The following is a 23179-nucleotide window of genomic DNA, read 5'->3' as shown; positions in this document are numbered from 1 at the left end:
CAGGAGAAGTACTCCAGATAAAACAAACTAACCCTAGCTCCCCGACACATAAACTACTGGAGGCTGAGACAAGAGGGGTCAGGAGACACTGTGGCCCCATCCGAGGACACCCCCGGACAGGGCCAAACAGGAAGGATATAACCCCACCCACTTTGCCAAAGCACAGCCCCCACACCACTAGAGGGATATCTTCAACCACCAACTTACCATCCTGAGACAAGGCTGAGTATAGCCCACAAAGATCTCCGCCACGGCACAACCCAAGGGGGGGGGTGGTGCCAACCCAGACAGGATGATCACATCAGTGACTCAACCCACTCAGGTGACGCACCCCTCCCAGGGACGGTATGAGAGAGCCCCAGTAAGCCAGTGACTCAGCCCCTGTAATAGGGTTAGAGGCAGAGAATCCCAGTGGAAAGAGGGGAACCGGCCAGGCAGAGATAGCAAGAGCCTTTCCGTTCACCTTCACACTCCTGGGCCAGACTACACTCAATCATATGACCCACTGAAGAGATGAGTCTTCAGTAAAGACTTAAAGGTTGAGACCGAGTTTGCGTCTCTGACATGGGTAGGCAGACCGTTCCATAAAAATGGTTCTCTATAGGAGAAAGCCCTGCCTCCAGCTGTTTGCTTAGAAATTCTTGGGACAATTAGGAGGCCTGCGTCTTGTGACCGTAGCGTACGTGTAGGTATGTACGGCAGGACCAAATCAGAGAGATAGGTAGGAGCACGCCCATGTAATGCTTAGTAGGTTAGCAGTAAAACCTTGAAATCAGCCCTTGCTTTGACAGGAAGCCAGTGTAGGTAGGCTAGCACTGGAGTAATATGATCAAATTTTTGGGTTCTAGTCAGGATTCTAGCAGCCGTATTTAGCACTAACTGAAGTTTATTTAGTGCTTTTCCGGGTAGCCGGAAAGTAGAGCATTGCAGGAGTCTAACCTAGAAGTGACAAAAGCATGGATACATTTTTCTGCATCATTTTTGGACAGAAAGTTTCTGATTTTGGCAATGTTACGTAGATGGAAAAAAGCTGTCCTTGAAATGGTCTTGATATGTTCTTCAAAAGAGAGATCAGGGTACAGAGTAACGCCGAGATCCTTCACAGTTTTATTTGAGACGACTGTACAACCATTAAGATTAATTGTCAGATTCAACAGAAGATCTCTTTGTTTCTTGGGACCTAGAACAAGCATCTCTGTTTTGTCCGAGTTTAAAAGTAGAAAGTTTGCAGCCATCCACTTCCTTATGTCTGAAACACATGCTTCTAGCTAGGGCAATTTTGGGGCTTCACCATGTTTCATTAAAATGTACAGCTGTGTGTCATCCGCATAGCAGTGAAAGTTAACATGATGTTTTCGAACGACATCCCCAAGAGGTAAAATATATAGTGAAAACAATAGTGGTCCTAAAACGGAACCTTGAGGAACACCGAAATTTACAGTTGATTTGTCAGAGGACAAACCATTCACAGAGACAAACTGATATCTTTCCGACAGATAAGATCTAAACCAGGCCAGAACTTGTCCGTGTAGACCAATTTGGGTTTCCAATCTCTCCAAAAGAATGTGGTGATCGATGGTATCAAACGCAGCACTAAGGTCTAGGAGCACGAGGACAGATGCAGAGCCTTGGTCTGATGCCATTAAAAGGTAATTTACCACCTTCACAAGTGCAGTCTCAGTGCTATGATGGGGTCTAAAACCAGACTGAAGCATTTCGTAAACATTGTTTGTCTTCAGGAAGGGATTTTTGAGAGGAATGGAAGATTCGATATGGACCGATAGTTTTTTAAATATTTTCCGGGTCAAGATTTGTTTTTTTCAAGAGAGGATTTATTACTGCCACTTTTAGTTTGGTACACATCCGGTGGATAGAGAGCTGTTTATTATGTTCAACATAGGAGGGCCAAGCACAGGAAGAAGCTCTTTCAGTCGTTTAGTTGGAATAGGGTCCAGTATGCAGCTTGAAGGTTTAGAGGCCATGATTATTTATTTTCTGATAGGTTAATTGACATCATTTGAGTCAATTTGAGGTGTACCTGTAGATGTATTTCAAGGCCTACCTTCAAACTCAGTTCCTCTTTGCATGACATCATGGGAAAATCAAAAGAAATAAGCCAAGACCTCAGAAAATGCATTGTAGACCTCCACAAGTCTGGTTCATCCTTGGGAGCAATTTCCAAATGTCTGAAGGTACCACATTCATCTGTACAAACAATAGCACGCAAGTATAAACACCATGGGACAATGCAGCGGTCATACTGCTCAGGAAGGAGATGCGTTCTGTCTCCTAGAGATGAACATACTTAGGTGTGAAAGTGCAAATCAATCCCAGAACAACAGCAAAGGACCTTGTGAAGATGCTGGAGGAAACAGGTACAAAAGTATCCACAGTAAAACGAGTATATCCACAGTAAAATGAATCCTATATCGACATAACCTGAAAGGCCGCTCAGCAAGGAAGAAGCCACTGCTCCAAAACCACCATAAATAAACCAGACGGTTTGCAACTGCACATAGGGATAAAGGATCATACTTTTTGGAGAAATGCCCTCTGGTCTGATGAAACAAAAATAGAACTGTTCGGCCATAATGACAAACATTATATTTGGAGGTAAAAGGGGGAGGCTTGCAAGCCGAGGAACACAATCCAAACCATGAAGCACGGGGGTGGCAGCATCATGGTGTGGCGGTGCTTTGTTGCCGGAGGGACTGGTGCACTTCAGAAAATAGATGGCATCATGAGGCAGGACAATTATGTGGATATATTGAAGCAAAATCAGTCAGGAAGTTAAAGCTTGCTCGCAAATGAGTCTTCCAAATGGACAATGACTCCAAGCGTTCTTCCAAAGTTGTGTCAAAATGGCTTAAGGACAACAAAGTCAAGGTATTTGAGTGGCCATCACAAAGCCCTGACCTCAATCCTATAGAACATTTGTGGTCAGAACTGAAAAAGCATGTGCGAGCAAGGAGGCCTACATACCTGACTCAGTTACACCAGCACTGTCAGGAGGAATGGGACACAATTCACCCAACATACTGTGGGAAGCTTGTGGAAGGCTACCCAAAACGTTTGACCCATGTTAAACAATTAAAGGCAATGCTACCAAATACTAATTGAGTGTATGTAAACTTCTGACCCACTGGGAATGTGATGAAAGAAATCAAAGCTGAAATACATCATTCTCTCTACTATTATTCTAATATTTCACATTCTTAAAATAAAGTGGTGATCCTAACTGACCTAAGAAAGGGAATTTTTACTAGGTTTAAATGTCAGGAATTGTGAAAAACGGAGTTTAAATGTATTTGGCTCAGGTGTATGTAAACTTCCGACTTCAACTGTATATACCTCAGTTTAGGTGGTCTCCTCCTTCCCTCTAAACATTTAATCTTTATTGCAAAGCAGGAAATTAATTGATTTGGATAATAAACTGTTCCTTCTCCCTTACTGTGGACCTTCTCCTTTCCATAGGATACCTGATGTCAATCAATAACATGTTCTGACAGAATGTAAACGTTCTGCATTCCCCTCTCTCCCTCAGTACCACAAGGATATTTCATATTTCAAGTTTAGAACCCATCAGTCCCCCCTAATGAATTTTGAACAATAATTCCATACTGTTGAACATGATATAAACTTGGAAATAACTTCTAAATGGACAAAAACATAAAACATGATTAACAGTTGATTATTAGGTTTACACCTCTGAGACTTATGGTCTCTGATCTACAATGACACTGTACAAACTCTTATTTACATCTCTCGTCAGACAACTGAGAATGACATTTCAACTGGAGCTTGATACAAAGCTGAGTCCTCTATCTATCTCTATGGGTCAAGGTAACAGTAATAGAAGGAATAAACTGAGCTTTTAGAAAACAGCCAGTAGGGGGAGACAAACACTTATGTTGGGTATAATACCTGCTTTTATAAGGTACTTTTCTGACCAGCATCCCATTGACAAGCAGATTATAGACAAAACCTAAAACTGTCCGTTAACTTGAACAAATTCGGAAACTGAACAGATTATATATATATATATTTACATTTATTTAACTAGGCAAGTCAGTTAAGAACAAATTCTTATTTTCAATGACAGCCTAGGAACAGTGGGTTTCTGCCTTGTTCAGGGACAGAACGACAGATTCAACAGATTTTCAGCTTGGGGATTTGAATTTACAACCTTCCGGTTACTAGTTCATCGCTCTAACCACTAGGCTACGCTGCTGCACCCCCATATTATTTATGATTAAATAAATAATGTTCTTGAAGTTTAAAATGAAGCATTTTTCTGTATAGATGTCCTGTTGTACTTGTAATGATCATATATTCATGGACAAAAAGTGGTCTGTGTTTTCAGGACAGATGCAGTGCATAAGGCCTACATGGAATGTGAATAATGACATTAAGGGTATATCTCAAATGTCACCATATTCCCTGTATAGTGCACTACCTTTAACCAGGGTCGTTCACTATGTAGGAAATAGGGCTCCATTTGGGACACAGAGTTTAGGGAAGTTATTGCTGGAACACCTATTGTATTGTAATTTCAGTTGATTTCAGCATGTGATGCTGTGCCAACTCATATTTAGCCATACCACTGACTTCCTTTAATAACAGCTTCCTTTCTGCATGTCTGTCAGTGATTGGTGCTTATTAGCAGACCTGGGTAACGTATTGATTAGGACACATCATAGCAAAAATGTTTTGCAGCTGAAAATACAAACATGTTTATCATATTGGACAGGTACAGTTAGTCACTCTCTGTTTCTGTTTGCTTTCTTCTGGTTGGTGCCTAATGAATATGACCCAGGTACTTTAGCTGTGCTTGGTTGAGCTTGTCTGGCTTAATGCAACCAATAGAATAGTCCCAAATGCTAAAAGTATTTTACAGATATTAAATCGTTTTTAAACCCAGGTCTGGATATTAGTTATTTTTTAAAGCATCCAGAGACATTATTAAACTGTATATATTCAACATGTTAATCATTGATATAGAGTAGTAAGAGACCATATAAGAGGGTGTGTGTGTTTGGTGTATGTGGGTGGAACAGTATGTGGGTGGAACTTCCCCCAGAAGAACAGGAAGTTACTCAGGAATCAGATAACAAGGTGAAATAAAGAAGAAAGTGTCCCAACTAAAACCAGCCAGGACATGTTAATGTATAACCAGACAGGACATGTTAATGTAAACCAGCCAGGAGCTGTTACTGTATAACCAGCCAAGACATGTTACTGTATAACCAGGCAGGACATGTTACTGTATAACCAGCCAGGACATGTTACTGTATAACCAGCCAGGACGTGTTACTGTATAACCAGCCAGGACATCCTCTGCTCTCATCCTTCTAGACCTATCGGCTGCCTTCGATACTGTGAACCATCAGATCCTCCTCTCCACCCTCTCCGAGTTGGGCATCTCCGGCGCGGCCCACGCTTGGATTGCGTCCTACCTGACAGGTCGCTCCTACCAGGTGGCGTGGCGAGAATCTGTCTCCTCACCACGCGCTCTCACCACTGGTGTCCCCCAGGGCTCTGTTCTAGGCCCTCTCTTATTCTCGCTATACACCAAGTCACTTGGCTCTGTCATAATGGTCTCTCCTATCATTGCTATGCAGACGACACACAATTAATCTTCTCCTTTCCCCTTCTGATGACCAGGTGGCGAATCGCATCTCTGCATGTCTGGCAGACATATCAGTGTGGATGACGGATCACCACCTCAAGCTGAACCTCAGCAAGACGGAGCTCCTCTTCCTCCCGGGAAGGACTGCCCGTTCCATGATCTCGCCATCACGGTTGACAACTCCATTGTGTCCTCCTCCCAGAGCGCTAAGAACCTTGGCGTGATCCTGGACAACACCCTCAGGACGTTCTCAACTAACATCAAGGCGGTGTCCCGTTCAAGGACAGCTCTTCTCAACTAACATCAAGGCGGTGTCCCATCCTGTAGGTTCATGCTCTACAACATCCTGCAGAGTACGACCCTGCCTCACACAGGAAGCGGCGCAGGTCCTAATCCAGGCACTTGTCATCTCCCGTCTTGATTACTGCAACAGCCGCTGTTGGCTGGGCTCCCTGCCTGTGCCATTAAACCCCTACAACTCATCCAGAACGCCGCAGCCCGTCTGGTGTTCAACCTTCCCAAGTTCTCTCACGTCACCCCGCTCCTCCGCTCTCTCCACTGGCTTCCCAGTATCCGCTACAAGACCATGGTGCTCGCTGTACGGAGCTGACATGTTACTGTATAACCAGCCAGGCATCCAGGCTACTGTATAACCAGACCATGTATAACCAGACAGGAATGTACTGTGCTCGCCACGGAGCTGTGAGGGGACAACGGGCCTCAGTACCTCCAGGCTCTGATCAGGCCCTACACCCAAACAAGGGCACTGCGTTCATCCACCTCTGGCCTGCTGTATAACCGCCTCCCTACCACTGAGGAAGTACAGTTCCCGCTCAGCCCAGTCAAAACTGTTCAGGCTGCTCTGGCCCCCAATGGTGGAACAAACTTCCTCACGACGCCAGGACAGCGGAGTCAATCACCACCTTCCGGAGACACCTGAAACCCCACCTCTTCAAGGAATACCTAGGATAGGGTAAGTAAGGGTAAGTAATCCTTCTCACCCCCCCCAACAAGATTTAGATGCCCCCCAACACTGGTATTTAGATGCAAGTGGCTGTTCCACTGGTTGTCATAAGGTGTATGCACCAATTTGTAAGTCGCTCTGGATAAGAGCGTCTGCTAAATGACTTAAATGTAAATGTAAATGTAAATGTTACTGTATAACCAGACAGGACATGTTACTGTATAACCAGCCAGGAAATGTTACTGTATAACCAGCCAGGACATGTTACTGTATAACCAGCCAGGACATGTTACTGTATAACCAGACAGGACATGTTTCTGTATAACCAGACAGGACATGTTACTGTATAACCAGACAGGAGATGTTACTGTATAACCAGCCAAGACATGTTACTGTATAACCAGGCAGGACATGTTACTGTATAACCAACCAGGACATGTTACTGTATAACCAGGCAGGACATGTTACTGTATAACCAGGCAGGACATGTTACTGTATAACCAGGCAGGACATGTTACTGTATAACCAGCCAGGACATGTTACTGTATAACCAGCCAGGACATGTTACTGTATAACCAGACAGGAGATGTTACTGTATAACCAACCAGGACATGTTACTGTATAACCAGCCAGGACATGTTACTGTATAACCAGCCAGGACATGTTACTGTATAACCAGACAGGAGATGTTACTGTATAACCAACCAGGACATGTTACTGTATAACCAGACAGGAGATGTTACTGTATAACCAACCAGGACATGTTACCGTATAACCAGCAAGGACATGTTACTGTATAACCAGCAAGGACATGTTACTGTATAACCAGCAAGGACATGTTACTGTATAACCAGCCAGGACATGTTACTGTATAACCAGCCAGGACATGTTACTGTATAACCAGACAGGAGATGTTACTGTATAACCAACCAGGACATGTTACTGTATAACCAGCCAGGACATGTTACTGTATAACCAGCCAGGACATGTTACTGTATAACCAGACAGGAGATGTTACTGTATAACCAACCAGGACATGTTACTGTATAACCAGACAGGAGATGTTACTGTATAACCAACCAGGACATGTTACTGTATAACCAGCCAGGACATGTTACTGTATAACCAGACAGGAGATGTTACTGTATAACCAACCAGGACATGTTACCGTATAACCAGCAAGGACATGTTACTGTATAACCAGCAAGGACATGTTACTGTATAACCAGCAAGGACATGTTACTGTATAACCAGCCAGGACATGTTTCTGGTCCACAAATCCATGTAAATGTTTTTGTAGCTGCTGCTGCTATCTTCCTCTTTTGATATTTGACACTTCCTGTGCTCTATGGATAACCCCCACCACCTACAACAGGGTCAAACGCAGTAAGCTTCGGACTCAGACACTGGGCAGAGATACTCTCCTGAACCAGTGAAATTGTCTTGTGTACAGGGTTCCCAACCTTGGTCCTGTTATTTGAATCGGCTGTGTAGTGCTACGGCAAAAACTAAAACGTGCACCCAGGGAGGCCCCAGGACTGAGGTTGGGAAACCCTGCCATAAGACAGTTTAGCTTTAGTAAGAAAACATTGTTGTAGATGTCTGAGTCCATCTACACCAAGCCAGTTATGACCAATAAGGTGTGACAGAGGTGAGATGGAAGAGAGGATTGTGGATATCTACATTAGTGCAGACACCCTGAGGGACAATCAGATCAGCACCACGACACGTGCAGAAAGTCCAGCTACGGCCTCCCGAGTGACACAGTGGTCTAAAGCACTGCATGACAGTGCTAGCTGTGCCACCAGAGATTCTGGGTTTGAGTCCAGGCTCTGTCTCAGCCGGCCGTGACTGGGAGACCCATGAGGAGGCGCACAATTGGCCCAGCGTCATCCGGGTTAGGGGAGGGTATGGCCGGAAGGGATATGCTTGTCCCGTCGCGCACTAGCAACTCCTGTGGCGGGCCGAGCGCAATGCACGCTGACACAGTCACCAGGTGTACAGTGTTTCCTCCGACACATTGGTGCGGCTGGCTTCCAGGGTTAGTGGGCGTTGTGTCAAGAAGCAGTGCGGCTTGGTTGGGTTGCCTTTTGGGGGAAGCACGGCTCTCAACCTTTGCCTCTCCCGAGTCCATACGGGAGTTGCAGCAATGAGAAAAGACTGTAACTACCAATTGGATACGACATAATTGGGGAGAAAAAGGGGGAAAAAATATATATACAGTGGGGAGAACAAATATTTGATACACTGCCAATTTTGCAGGTTTTCCTACTTACAAAGCATGTAGAGGTCTGTAATTTGTTTCAAAGGTACACTTCAACTGTAAGAGACGGAATCTAAAACAAAAATCCAGAAAATCACATTGTATGATTTTTAAGTAATTAATTTGCATTTTATTACATGACATAAGTATTTGATCACCTACCGACCAGTAAGAATTCCGGCTCTCACAAACCTTTTAGTTTTTCTTTAAGAAGTCCTCCTGTTCTCCACTCATTACCTGTATTAACTGCACCTGTTTGAACTCGTTACCTGTATAAAATAGACCTGTCCACACATTCAATCAAACAGACTCCAACCTCTCCACAATGGCCAAGATCAAAGAGCTGTGTAAGGACATCAGGGATAAAATTGTAGACCTGCACAAGGCTGGGATGGGCTTCAGGACAATAGGCAACAGCTTGGTGAGAAGGCAACAACTGTTGGTGCAATTATTAGAAAATGGAAGTAGTTCAAGATGACGGTTAATCACTCTCGGTCTGGGGCTCCATGCAAGATCTCACCTCGTGGGGCATCAATGATCATGAGGAAGGTGAGGGATCAGCCCAGAACTACACGGCAGGACCTGGCAAATGACCTGAAGAGAGCTGGGACCACAGTCTCAAATAAAACAATTAGTAACACACTACGCAGTCATGGATTAAAATCCTGCAGCGCACGCAAGGTCCCCCTGCTCAAGCCAGCGCATGTCCAGGCCCGTCTAAAGTTTGCCAATGACCATCTGGATGATCCAGAGGAGGAATGGGAGAAGTTCATGTGGTCTGATGAGACAAAAATATAGCTTTTTGGTCTAAACTCCACTCGCCGTGTTTGGAGGAGGAAGATGGATGAGTACAACCCCAAGAACACCATCCCAACCGTGAAGCATGGAGGTGGGAACCTCATTCTTTGGGCATGCATTTCTGCAAAGGGGACAGGACGACTGCACCGTATTGAGGGGAGGATGGATGGGGCCATGTATCGCGAGATCCTGACCAACAACCTCCTTCCCTCAGTAAGAGCATTGAAGATGGGTCATGGCTGGGTCTTCCAGCATGACAATGACCCGAAATGCACAGCCAGGGCAACTAAGGAGTGGCTCTGTAAGAAGCATCTCAATGTCCTGGAGTGGCCTAGCCAGTCTCCAGACCTGAACCCAATAGAAAATCTTTGGAGGGAGCTGAAAGTCCGTATTGCCCAGCGACAGCCCCGAAACCTGAAGGATCTGGAGAAGGTCTGTATGGAGGAGTGGGCCAAAATCCCTGCTGCAGTGTGTGCAAACCTGATCAAGAACTACAGGAAACGTATGATCTCTGTAATTGCAAACAAAGGTTTATCTACCCAATATTAAGTTCTGCTTTTCTGATGTATCAAATACTTATGTCATGGTATAAAATGCAAATGAATTACTTAAAAATCATACAATGTGATTTTCTGGATTTTTGTTTTAGATTCTGTCTCTCACAGTTGAAGTGTACCTATGATACAAATTACAGACATCTATATGCTTTGTAAGTAGGAAAACCTGCAAAATCTGCAGTGTATCAAATACTTGTTCTCCCCACTGTATGTAAAAAACAAAAATAAAGGCCAGATACAACACCCTTACTGAATAGAGAAACCAGCTAGTTCTGATGTGATATATTTTAGTGAGCAACATCTTCTTTATTGTTGTTGAAGATAACGTCTTAAATAACTCAGAGACCAGATACAACACCCTGACTAAAGAAAGACCAGCTAGAGACCAGTTACAACACCCTGACTAAAGAAAGACCAGCTAGAGACCAGTTACAACACCATGACTAAAGAAAGACCAGCTAGAGACCAGTTACAACACCCTGACTAAAGAAAGACCAGCTAGAGACCAGTTACAACACCCTGACTAAAGAAAGACCAGCTAGAGACCAGTTACAACACCCTGACTAAAGAAAGACCAGCTAGAGACCAGTTACAACACCCTGACTAAAGAAAGACCAGCTAGAGACCAGTTACAACACCCTGACTAAAGAAAGACCAGCTAGAGACCAGTTACAACACCCTGACTAAAGAAAGACCAGCTAGAGACCAGTTACAACACCCTGACTAAAGAAAAACGAGGTACAGACCAGTTATAACAAACTGACTACAGAGAGAGCCCAGCTACAGACCAGTTACAACAATCTGACTACAGATAGAGCCCAGCTATAGACCAGTTACAACAATCTGACTACAGAGAGAGCCCAACTACAGACCAGTTACAAACATCTGACTAGAGAGAGACCAGCTACAGAGGGAGAGAGATGGTACTACATCTTAACCAAAACCAAAAGCTGGACAGCAGACAGGACTGTATCAAGAGAGTAAAAGACCTGGGGCCTCATTTATCAATACTACATGAGAACTGAATTTAGAATGTTGGTATGAATAGAAACAATTATATTTAACAAACAATCCTACCAACATGAGGTCAGTACATTAGACACAACATGAGGTCAGTACATTAGACACAACATGAGGTCAGGGACATTAGACACAACATGAGGTCAGGACATTAGACACAACATGAGGTCAGTACATTAGACACAACATGAGGTCAGTACATTAGACACAACATGAGGTCAGGACATTAGACACAACATGAGGTCAGGACATTAGACACAACATGAGGTCAGGACATTAGACACAACATGTAGTCAGTACATTAGACACAACATGAGGCCAGCACATTAGACACAACATGAGGTCAGGACATTAGACACAACATGAGGCCAGCACATTAGACACAACATGTAGTCAGTACATTAGACACAACATGAGGTCAGGACATTAGACACAACATGTAGTCAGTACATTAGACACAACATGAGGTCAGTACATTAGACACAACATGAGGTCAGGGACATTAGACACAACATGAGGTCAGTACATTAGACACAACATGAGGTCAGGGACATTAGACACAACATGAGGTCAGTACATTAGACACAACATGAGGTCAGTACATTAGACACAACATGAGGTCAGGGACATTAGACACAACATGAGGTCAGTACATTAGACACAACATGAGGTCAGGACATTAGAAACCCAACATGAGGTCAGTACATTAGACACAACATGAGGTCAGGACATTAGAAACCCAACATGAGGCCAGCACATTAGACACAACATGAGGTCAGTACATTAGAAACCCAACATGAGGCCAGCACATTAGACACAACATGAGGTCAGTACATTAGACACAACATGAGGTCAGTACATTAGACACAACATGAGGTCAGTACATTAGACACAACATGAGGTCAGTACATTAGACACAACATGAGGTCAGGACATTAGAAACCCAACATGAGGTCAGTACATTAGACACAACATGAGGTCAGGACATTAGAAACCCAACATGAGGCCAGCACATTAGACACAACATGAGGTCAGGACATTAGAAACCCAACATGAGGCCAGCACATTAGACACAACATGAGGTCAGGACATTAGAAACCCAACATGAGGCCAGCACATTAGACACAACATGAGGTCAGGACATTAGACACAACATGAGGTCAGGACATTAGAAACCCAACATGAGGCCAGCACATTAGACACAACATGAGGTCAGGACATTAGAAACCCAACATGAGGCCAGCACATTAGACACAACATGAGGTCAGGACATTAGAAACCCAACATGAGGCCAGCACATTAGACACAACATGAGGTCAGGACATTAGAAACCCAACATGAGGCCAGCACATTAGACACAACATGAGGTCAGGACATTAGACACAACATGAGGTCAGGACATTAGAAACCCAACATGAGGTCAGTACATTAGACACAACATGAGGTCAGGACATTAGAAACCCAACATGAGGCCAGCACATTAGACACAACATGAGGTCAGTACATTAGACACAACATGAGGTCAGTACATTAGACACAACATGAGGTCAGTACATTAGACACAACATGAGGTCAGTACATTAGAAACCCAACATGAGGCCAGCACATTAGACACAACATGAGGTCAGGACATTAGAAACCCAACATGAGGCCAGCACATTAGACACAACATGAGGTCAGTACATTAGACACAACATGAGGTCAGGACATTAGACACAACATGAGGTCAGGACATTAGAAACCCAACATGAGGTCAGTACATTAGACACAACATGAGGTCAGGACATTAGAAACCCAACATGAGGCCAGCACATTAGACACAACATGAGGTCAGGACATTAGACACAACATGAGATCAGTACAGTAGACACAACATGAGGTCAGTACATTAGACACAACATTTAGTCAGTACAGTAGACAAAACATGAGGTCAGTACATTAGACACAACATGAGGTCAGTACATTAGACACAACATTTAGTCAGTACAGTAGACAAAACATGAGGTCAGTACATTAGACACAACATTTAGTCAGTACAGTAGACAAAACATGAGGTCAGTACATTAGACACGACATGAGATCAGGACATTAGACACAACATGAGGTCAGGACAGTAGACACAACATGAGGTCAGTACATTAGACACAACATGAGGTCAGGACAGTAGACACAACATGAGGTCAGTACATTAGACACAACATGAGGTCAGTACATTAGACACAACATGAGGTCAGTACATTAGACACAACATGAGGTCAGTACATTAGACACAACATGAGGTCAGTTCATTAGACACAACATGAGGTCAGTACATTAGACACAACATGAGGTCAGTTCATTAGACACAACATGAGGTCAGTACATTAGACACAACATGTGTTCAGTGCATTAGACGCAACATGAGGCCCGTGCAGTAGACACAAATTGAGGTCAGGACATTAGACACAACATGAGGTCAGTATAGTAGGCACAACATGAAGTTATACAGTTTCTCCTGATAAGTAAGTCCACTGTTCTCAGGAATCATCTATAAAGATAAACTGGTGCAGAAAATCTCCCAACCTCAACCACCATGCTACACTTGTATTATCTTCCTCTTTCTACATTTCCCTTTTATTAGGAGGAGGACATCATAAACAGTTAGTCGCAGATTCAGAGCAGAGGCAGACACAGACACAGACATAGACTCAGAGCAGAGACAGACACAGACTCAGAGCAGAGACAGACACAGACACAGACATAGACTCAGAGCAGAGACAGACACAGACTCAGAGCAGAGACATTCACAGACACAGAGCAGAGACAGACACAGACACAGACATAGACTCAGAGCAGAGACAGACACAGACTCAGAGCAGAGATAGACACAGACACAGAGCAGAGACAGACACAGACACAGAGCAGAGACATACACAGACACAGAGCAGAGACACAGACATAGACACAGACACAGACACAGACACAGACACAGACACAGACACAGACACAGACACAGACTCAGAGCAGAGACAGATACAGACTCAGAGCAGAGACATACACAGACACAGACTCAGAGCAGAGACAGAGACAGATACAGACACAGACTCAGAGCAGAGACAGACACAGACAAAGGGGCAACGATAGCACCAGAACCTGAGTACAGACAGAAAGCACATTAAGTTATTGGAGATGTCTGAGGACATCTATGCTGTGCCAGATATGACAAAGAAGGTCAAGTTTATTAACAGAGGTGAGATGAAGGAGAGGATTGTGGATATCTACGTCAGTGCAGACACCCTGAGAGACGGTGAGACCAGCACCAAGAGAGAAGAGACAGCAGACACTGCTCCTAATAATGGACCAGGAGACCAGCACTCAGGTAACATACACACACACACACACACACACACACACACACACACACACACACACACACACACACACACACACACACACACACACACACACACACACACACACACACACACACACACACACACACACACACACACACACACACACACACACACACACACACACACACACACACACACACACACACACACACTCACACAAATGCAAATAAATGACAAACACATACATATAACAGGTGAGATTATCCTGTAGTACTACAGATTTATTTGTCCCAATCCTGGATGATACAGTAAAACACATTACCAATGTTGAATCATTTGTGATTCAGTACATGTTCATTGGTGGAAGAGACCCTCTGGAGTTGCTGCAGTGTGTCTGGGGCTGCTGTGTGTTCTCCTACTGGCTGGGATCATTGGCCTGTCTGTCCAATGTAAGTCTACATTATATCTATACTAAACAACAAAATGCAACATGCAAACATTTCTAAGATTTTACTGATTTACAGTTCATGTCAGTCAATTGAAATAAATAAATTAGGCCCTAATCTATGGATGTCACGTGACTGGCAGAGGATCAGCCGTGGGTGGGCCTTGAAGGGCATAGGTCCACCCACTTCAGATCAAATCAAATGAAATTAAATGTATTTGTCACATACACATGGTGAGCAGATGTTATTGCGAGTGTAGCGAAATGCTTGTTCCAACAATGCAGTAATAACCAACGAGTGATCTAACCTAACAATTCCAAAACTACTACCTTATACACACAAGTGTAAAGGGATAAAGAATATGTACATAAAGATATATGAATGAGTGATGGTACAGAACGGCATAGGCAAGATGCAGTAGATGGTATCGAGTACAGCATATACATATGCGATGAGTAATGTAGGGTATGTAAACATTATATTAAGTAGCATTGTTTAAAGTGGCTAGTGATGTATTTTACTTCAATTTCCATCAATTCCCATTATTAAAGTGGCTGGGGTTGAGTCAGTGTGTTGGCAGCAGCCACTGAATGTTAGTGGTGGCTGTTTAACAGTCGGCCTTGAGATAGAAGCTGTTTTTCAGTCTCTCGGTCCCTGCTTTGATGCACCTGTACTGACCTCGCCTTCTGGATGATAGCGGTGTGAACAGGGGTGGTTGTTGTCCTTGATGATCTTTATGGCCTTCCTGTGACATCGGGTGGTGTAGGTGTCCTGGAGGGCAGGTAGTTTGCCCCCGGTGATGCGTTGTGCAGACCTCACTACCCTCTGGAGAGCCTTACGGTTGTGGGCGGAGCAGTTGCCGTACCAGGCGGTGATACAGCCCAACAGGATGCTCTTGATTGTGCATCTGTAGAAGTTTGTGAGTGCTTTTGGTGACAAGCCAAATTTCTTCAGCCTCCTGAGGTTGAAGATGCGCTGCTGCGCGTTCTTCACGACGCTGTCTGTGTGGGTGGACCAATTCAGTTTCTCCGTGATGTGTACGCCGAGGAACTTAAAACTTACTACCCTCTCCACTACTGTCCCATCGATGTGGATATGGGGGTGCTCCCTCTGCTGTTTCCTGAAGTCCACAAGCATCTCCTTTGATTTGTTGACGTTGAGTGTGAGGTTATTTTCCTGACACCACACTCCGAGGTCCCTCACCTCCTCCCTGTAGGCCGTCTCGTCGTTGTTGGTAATCAAGCCTACCACTGTCGTGTCGTCCGCAAACTTGAGTTGAGTTGGAGGCGTGCATGGCCACGCAGTCGTGGGTGAACAGGGAGTACAGGAGAGGGCTCAGAACGCACCCTTGTGGGGCCCCAGTGTTGAGGATCAGCGGGGTGGAGATGTTGTTACCTACCCTCACCACCTGGGGGCGGCCCGTCAGGAAGTCCAGTACCCAGTTGCACAGGGCGGAGTTGTGACCCAGGGTCTTGAGCTTGATGACGAGTTTGGAGGGTACTATGGTGTTAAATGCTGAGCTGTAGTCGATGGTTTCACAAAGGTAGTTGGTCCAGCTCATTCTCACATAGGTATTCCTCTTGTCCAGATGGGTTAGGTGCTAAATGGCATATATTATTATTATTATTATTGTGTCCAGTGTGGTTGAGATTGCATCGTCTTTGGACCTATTTGGGCGGTAAGCAAATTTGAGTGGGTCTAGGGATATTAGGTAGGGTGGAGGTGATATGGTCCTTGACTAGTCTCTCAAACCTTTTCATGATGACGGAAATGAGTGCTACTGGGAGGTAGTCGTTTAGCTCAGTTACCTTAGCCTTCTTGGGAACAGGGACAAGGGTGGCCCTCTTGAAGCATGTGGGGACAGCAGACTGGGATACGGATTGATTGAATATGTCCGTAAACACACCAGCCAGCTGGTCTGCGCATACACGTGGCAGCCAGATTCCAAAAGGGCTTTATTACATACAGAAATACTCCTCAGCACCCTCACTCAGACGATCCAACAGGTGAAGAAGCCTGATATGGAGATCCTGGGCTGCTAAATTCTCTAAAACGACATTAGAGTTAGCTTATGTTAGAGGAATGAACATTCAGCTCTGGTGGACATTCCTGCAGTTAGCATGCCAGTTGCATGCACCTTCAAAACTTGAACAGACCCAGACATCTGTGGCATTGTGTGGGACAAAAAAAACTGCAAATTTTAAAGTGACTTTTTATTGTCCCGAGCACAAGGTACATCTGTATAATGATCATGCTCACTAACATGAATGTTAACACATTTGTGCACTTCATTTTAGAGCGTATGAACGTACATGTGACCAACACTTTACATGTAGCGTTTATATTTTGGTTCAGTGTATATGTAGTTCTTATAATTCAGCTTTAGTAGTTCTGATGTGATCTATTTTAGTGAGCAGTTTCTTCTTTATTGTTGTTGCAGACAGAAACGTCTCAAAGAACTCATCTGCAGAGAGAGACCAGCTAGAGACCAAATACAATAACCTGACTAAAGAGAAAGACCAGCTACAGGCCAGTTACAACAACCTGACTCAAAAGAGAGACCAGCTACAGACCAGATACAACAACCTGACGAATGAGAGAGACCAGCTACAGACTGAGAAAGCGTTTCTTAAAATGAGGCTGACCAATCTCAGTGAGTAAAACTACAGTCATAAATTATCAGTAACAACACACACCTGATCATTTGTCTGTGTTCTTTCATTAAGTATCCAGGGTGATCAGTTGAAGGAAATTAATGTTTCAATTTGTAGAACGAACATGCCCTGAAGGCTGGCAGAAGTTTGAATCCAGTTGGTACTTCCTGTCTACTGAGACTAAAAAGACTAAAACCTGGAAGGAGAGCAGAGAGGACTGTCTGGAGAGAGGAGCAGACCTGGTGATCATAAACAGTGATAAGGAACAGGTGAGAGAGAGAGAGAGAGAGAGAGAGAGAGAGAGAGAGAGAGAGAGAGAGAGAGAGAGAGAGAGAGAGAGAGAGAGAGAGAGAGAGAGAGAGAGAGAGAGGGAGGATATGGGTGTGCAGGGGGTAGATATGATCAAACATAAGTGTGTATATATTTATGTTTCTCAACAACAGACATTTCTCTTCAACCTCAACAAGAGACTCTGGATTGGTCTGACTGACTCTGATATTGAGGGGACCTGGAAATGGGTGGACGGTACCCCACTGATCACAGGGTGAGAGATGATAACTAATCTGTCAATAAGGCTACATTCAACCTTTTCATATACCGGTTATTGTCATTGATGGCAGCAGTCAACAAAGTTAACTTTAAGATTTAACATTTCGTTATATTATTTTGTCTGACTGTTTTTAATCTTGTAGATAATGGTATTAACCATGATATCTGACTGTTTTTACCCTGTAGGTACTGGTATTACCCACAACCTGATAATGCAGTTCCTACTCAGAACGAGGACTGTGTTGAGATACGTAATGACCAGCTTCCTCTAAAGGCATGGAACGACTTGTCATGTGACAGCCAACTCAACTGGATTTGTGAGAAAGCGTTTTAACATCACCATGACAACATACTGTAACACATACAGCAGCCTACAGTGCACAGAACTTCCTCCTTCATTCTCTCTCTCTCTCTCTCTCTCTCTCTCTCTCTCTCTCTCTCTCTCTCTCTCTCTCTCTCTTTCTCTTTCTCCCTCTTTCTCCCTCTTTCTTCCTCCCTCTCTCCCTCCCTCCCGCACGCACACACATTGTATTTGTTTGTATTAGCATATGAATAAAAGTCCTACTCATTTCCTGAAATTGTAGCTTCCTGTGTCCCAGTAGTTATGTTTGACACGTCATCAGATACAACATGAAGTCAGTACATTTGACTTTGTTTACTGCATGCAGTACTGTTCATTCAAATACATTCTTCTTACTTGCAGATATTTACATGCTCCAATTTAGGCCTGGTGATGACATTCTCAACAGTACCAAACCACCATTACATACACTGTATAGGAGTTGACTGTATCACCAACCAATGAGTGTAGTAGAGATACCAAAGGGTATCAAAGGATGTTACTTAATCATCTTTGACAGTCAGTCTTTGTTGTCAAGTTACATATAAGCACAATATGAAATGCTCACATTTGACAGTTGATTCTCTATACAGTGCCTTCGGAAACCATTCAGAACCCTTGATGTTTTCCACATTGTTACACTACAGCCTTTTTCAAAAATGTTCTAAACTATTGTCCTCATCAATCTACAAACAATAACCTATAATGGCAAAGCATAAACAGTGTTAAGATTAAGAAATATCACATTGGCATAAATATTCAGACCCTTTACAAGGTACTTTGTTGAAGCATTTTGGCAGCGATTACAGCCTCAAGTCTTCCTGGGTATGACGCCAAAAGGTTGGCACACCTGTATTTGGGGAGTTTCTCACATTCTTCTTTGCAGATCCTCTCAAGCTCTGTCAGGTTGGATGGAGGGCGTTGCTGCAAGGCTATTTTTAGGTCTCTCCAGAGATGTTTGATCATGTTCATGTCCAGGCTCTGGCCACTCAAGGACATTCAGATACTTATCCCGAGGCCACTTTTGCATTGTCTTGGCTGTGTGCTTAGGATTGTTGTCCTGTTGGAAGGTGAACCTTCACCCCAGTCTGAGGTCCTGAGCATTCTGTAGCAGGTTTTCATCAAGGATCTCTTTGCTCCATTCATATTTGCCTCAATCCTGACTAGTCTCCCAATCTCTGCTGCTGAAAAAAATCCCCACAGCATGATGCTGCCACAATCATGCTTAAACGTACGGATGGTGCCAGGTTTCTCCCAGACATGACGCTTAGCATTCTGGCCAAAGAGTTCAATATTGGTTTCATCAGACTAGATAATCTTGTTTCTCATGGTCTGAGAGTATTCAGGAGCCTTTTAGCAAATGCCAAGCGGGCTGTCATGTGCCTTTTACTAAATTGTGGCTTCCGTCTAGCGATTCTACCATAAAGGCCTGATTGGTTGAATGCTACAGAGATTGATGTCCTTCTGGAAGGTTCTCCCATCTCCACAGAGAAAATGTAGAGCTCTGTCAGAGTGACCATCAGGTTCTTGGTCACATCACTGACCCAGGCCCTTCTCCACTGATTGCTTTTTTTCTCAGCAAGCTCTAGGAATAGTCTTGGTGGTTCCAGATGTCTTCCATTTTAGAATGATGGAGGCCAGTGTGTTCTTGGGGACCTTCAATGTTGCAGAATTATTTTGTTACCTTTCCCAGGTGCCTCGACTCTATCCTGTCTCGGAGCTAAACTGACAATTCATTCGACCTCATGGCTTGATTTTTTTCTGACATGCACTGTTAACTTTGGGACCTTATATTGAGAGGTGTTCCTTTCCAAATCATGTCCAATCATTTGAATTTACCACAGGTGGACTCCAATCAAGCAGTAGAAACATCTCAAGGATGATCAATGGAAACAGGATGCACCTAACCTCAATGTCGAGTGTTATAGCACAGGGTGGGACTGCTTATGTGAAAACGTTTTTCTGTTTAGTATTTTAGTTTTTTTTTCAGTTTGGGGTATTGTTTGTAGATTGCTGAGGAAAAAATCATATTCAACCCATTTTAAAATAAGGCTGTAACATAACAAAATGTGGAAAAGGTCAGGGGTCTGAATACTTTCCAAAGGCACAGTATGGGTCCCAAAAAGTCAAAGAGAACTTTTAGTGGTTCAACCAGTTGCCACTCAAAACTCCTCAACCAATCAGGTGCATTAAGAGAGAAGGGAACTGCAGCCAATTATGTTTCCATCTCATCCTGACTGTTTAAGACTACCCACCCTCAATATCCACATGGAGCAGTTTGTAGTGTTAATTAAATCTGCTAAGACATTATAATAACCAATATTTGTAGTCCTGGACAAAGGACAAAGGATGGGGGAATTCTGGAAAAGCCCTGAATTATCCTGGGGCTGTTACATCTGATATTTAATATATACATGTATATTTATTTATTTTCCTTTTTTTAACCCGGAAAAGCCCATTGAGACCCAGAGTCTCTTTTTCAAGGAAGACCTGGCCAGGGCAACAGCAACAACCAATACATTACTTAATTAAAACATACAACAATACAATACAACAACAGCCTAAAAAAGCCACAAAAAAAACATAGTCTCCAATTACTATTTTAAATGAATTCAGTGGCACTAACACATCTAGATGAAGCATGGATTGTAGATTATTCCATAAATCTGGTGCACAAGAAGAGAAGGCAGTCTTGCCTAATACTGTGAATGTCCTGGGGACTTTAAATAGCTACCACCTAGCAGACCGGGTATGGTAACTGCTGGTGGTGAACGAGACCAGACTGCAGGGGTAAAGAGGGAGTTTACCCAAAAGGGCTTTGTTGATGAACACATACAAATCTATCTTTCAGCATATATAAAGTGAGGTCCAACCTGCCATTTGGTACAATGTGCAATTTATTAACAGCTAGTCTTTGTTCTCCACTTCCCCTCTATGATCTATATCTTCCTGGTATCATAGTGTCCTGTCCATCATCACAAATAGCAAGTCCCATTCCTTGGGCAGGAGGACTGTGTAGAGAAATACTCTGGACAAGATGATCATGTCGAGACATGGAATGATTTATATTGTTCTGCAGAAAATGGTTTAACAATAACCACTATAACCATCTCTCACACGCATAAAAAAATATGAACACAAGCTTGTTCTATTTCTTGAATTAGCACAGCCACAACTACCTGTGTCATTTGTTGGTACTTCCCTAGAGTTAACTCCTACAGCAGTCACACAGACAGAGACACATAGATCAAATCAAATGTATTTATATAGCCCTTCGTACATCAGCTGATATCTCAAAGTGCTGTACAGAAACCCAGCCTAAAACCCCAAACAGCAAGCAATGCAGGTGTAGAAGCACGGTGGCTAGGAAAAACACCTTAGAAAGGCCAAAACCTAGGAAGAAACCTAGATAGGAACCATGCTATGTGGGGTGGCCAGTCCTCTTCTGGCTGTGCCGGGTGGAGATTATAACAGAACATGGCCAAGATGTTCAAATGTTCATAAATTACCAGCATGGTCGAATAATAATAAGGCAGAACAGTTGAAACTGGAGCAGCAGCACGGCCAGGTGGACTCGGGACAGCAAGGAGTCATCATGTCAGTTAGTCCTGAGGCATGGTCCTAGGGCTCATGTCCTCCGAGAGAGAGAAAGAAAGAGAGAATTAGAGAGAGCACACTTAAATTCACACTGGACACCGAATAGGACAGGAGAAGTACTCCAGATAAAACAAACTGACCCTAGCTCCCCGACACATAAACTACTGCAGCATAAATACTGGAGGCTGAGACAAGAGGGGTCAGGAGACACTGTGGCCCCATCCGAGGACACCCCCGGACAGGGCCAAACAGGAAGGATATAACCCCACCCACTTTGCCAAAGCACAGCCCCCACACCACTAGAGGGATATCTTCAACCACCAACTTACCATCCTGAGACAAGGCTGAGTATAGCCCACAAAGATCTCCGCCACGGCACAACCCAAGGGGGGCGCCAACCCAGACAGGATGATCACATCAGTGACTCAACCCACTCAGGTGACGCACCCATTCCCAGGGACGGTATGAGAGAGCCCCAGTAAGCCAGTGACTCAGCCCCTGTAATAGGGTTAGAGGCAGAGAATCCCAGTGGAAAGAGGGGAACCGGCCAGGCAGAGACAGTAAGGGTGGTTCGTTGCTCCAGAGCCTTTCCGTTCACCTTCACACTCCTGGGCCAGACTACACTCAATCATATGACCCACTGAAGAGATGAGTCTTCAGTAAAGACTTTAAGGTTGAGACCGAGTTAGCGTCTCTGACATGGGTAGGCAGACCGTTCCATAAAAATGGTTCTCTATAGGAGAAAGCCCTGCCTCCAGCTGTTTGCTTAGAAATTCTTGGGACAATTAGGAGGCCTGCGTCTTGTGACCGTAGCGTACGTGTAGGTATGTACGGCAGGACCAAATCAGAGAGATAGGTAGGAGCACGCCCATGTAATGCTTAGTAGGTTAGCAGTAAAACCTTGAAATCAGCCCTTGCTTTGACAGGAAGCCAGTGTAGGGAGGCTAGCACTGGAGTAATATGATCAAATTTTTGGGTTCTAGTCAGGATTCTAGCAGCCGTATTTAGCACTAACTGAAGTTTATTT

At 44.0% G+C, this 23179-nt stretch overlaps 1 protein-coding gene and 1 long non-coding RNA gene across 11 annotated transcripts in view; both read left to right on the top strand.

Moving 5' to 3' along the window:
- The window catches only part of LOC118383269 (CD209 antigen-like protein E), a 139175-nt gene that overhangs the window by 101643 nt on the left and 14353 nt on the right, over positions 1-23179 (top strand). For 2 of the 10 annotated variants that reach the window (XM_052464932.1, XM_052464934.1), the window contains 4 exons: positions 17453-17665; positions 17784-17935; positions 18110-18210; positions 18402-18784. The exons of 1 other annotated variant lie outside the window; for it this stretch is intronic. In XM_052464932.1, coding sequence (XP_052320892.1) covers positions 17453-17665; positions 17784-17935; positions 18110-18210; positions 18402-18549 — 614 coding nt within the window. In that variant the 3' untranslated portion in view covers positions 18550-18784. Of the gene's footprint in view, positions 1-13635; positions 14590-14913; positions 15016-17452; positions 17666-17783; positions 17936-18109; positions 18211-18401; positions 18785-23179 lie in introns of those variants that run through there. 7 more of the 10 variants (XM_052464933.1, XM_052464931.1, XM_052464938.1 and 4 more) reach the window with 7 other exon arrangements.
- LOC127908022 (uncharacterized) lies at positions 11912-12996 on the top strand. Its single transcript, XR_008065907.1, has 4 exons — positions 11912-12005; positions 12210-12598; positions 12753-12802; positions 12957-12996. It is a non-coding gene; the product is annotated as an uncharacterized LOC127908022 (long non-coding RNA).

The sequence above is a fragment of the Oncorhynchus keta genome, chromosome 16 (assembly GCF_023373465.1).
Source record: "Oncorhynchus keta strain PuntledgeMale-10-30-2019 chromosome 16, Oket_V2, whole genome shotgun sequence".
NCBI classification, from domain to species: domain Eukaryota; kingdom Metazoa; phylum Chordata; class Actinopteri; order Salmoniformes; family Salmonidae; genus Oncorhynchus; species Oncorhynchus keta.
This window is presented reverse-complemented; position numbering and strand designations above follow the sequence as displayed.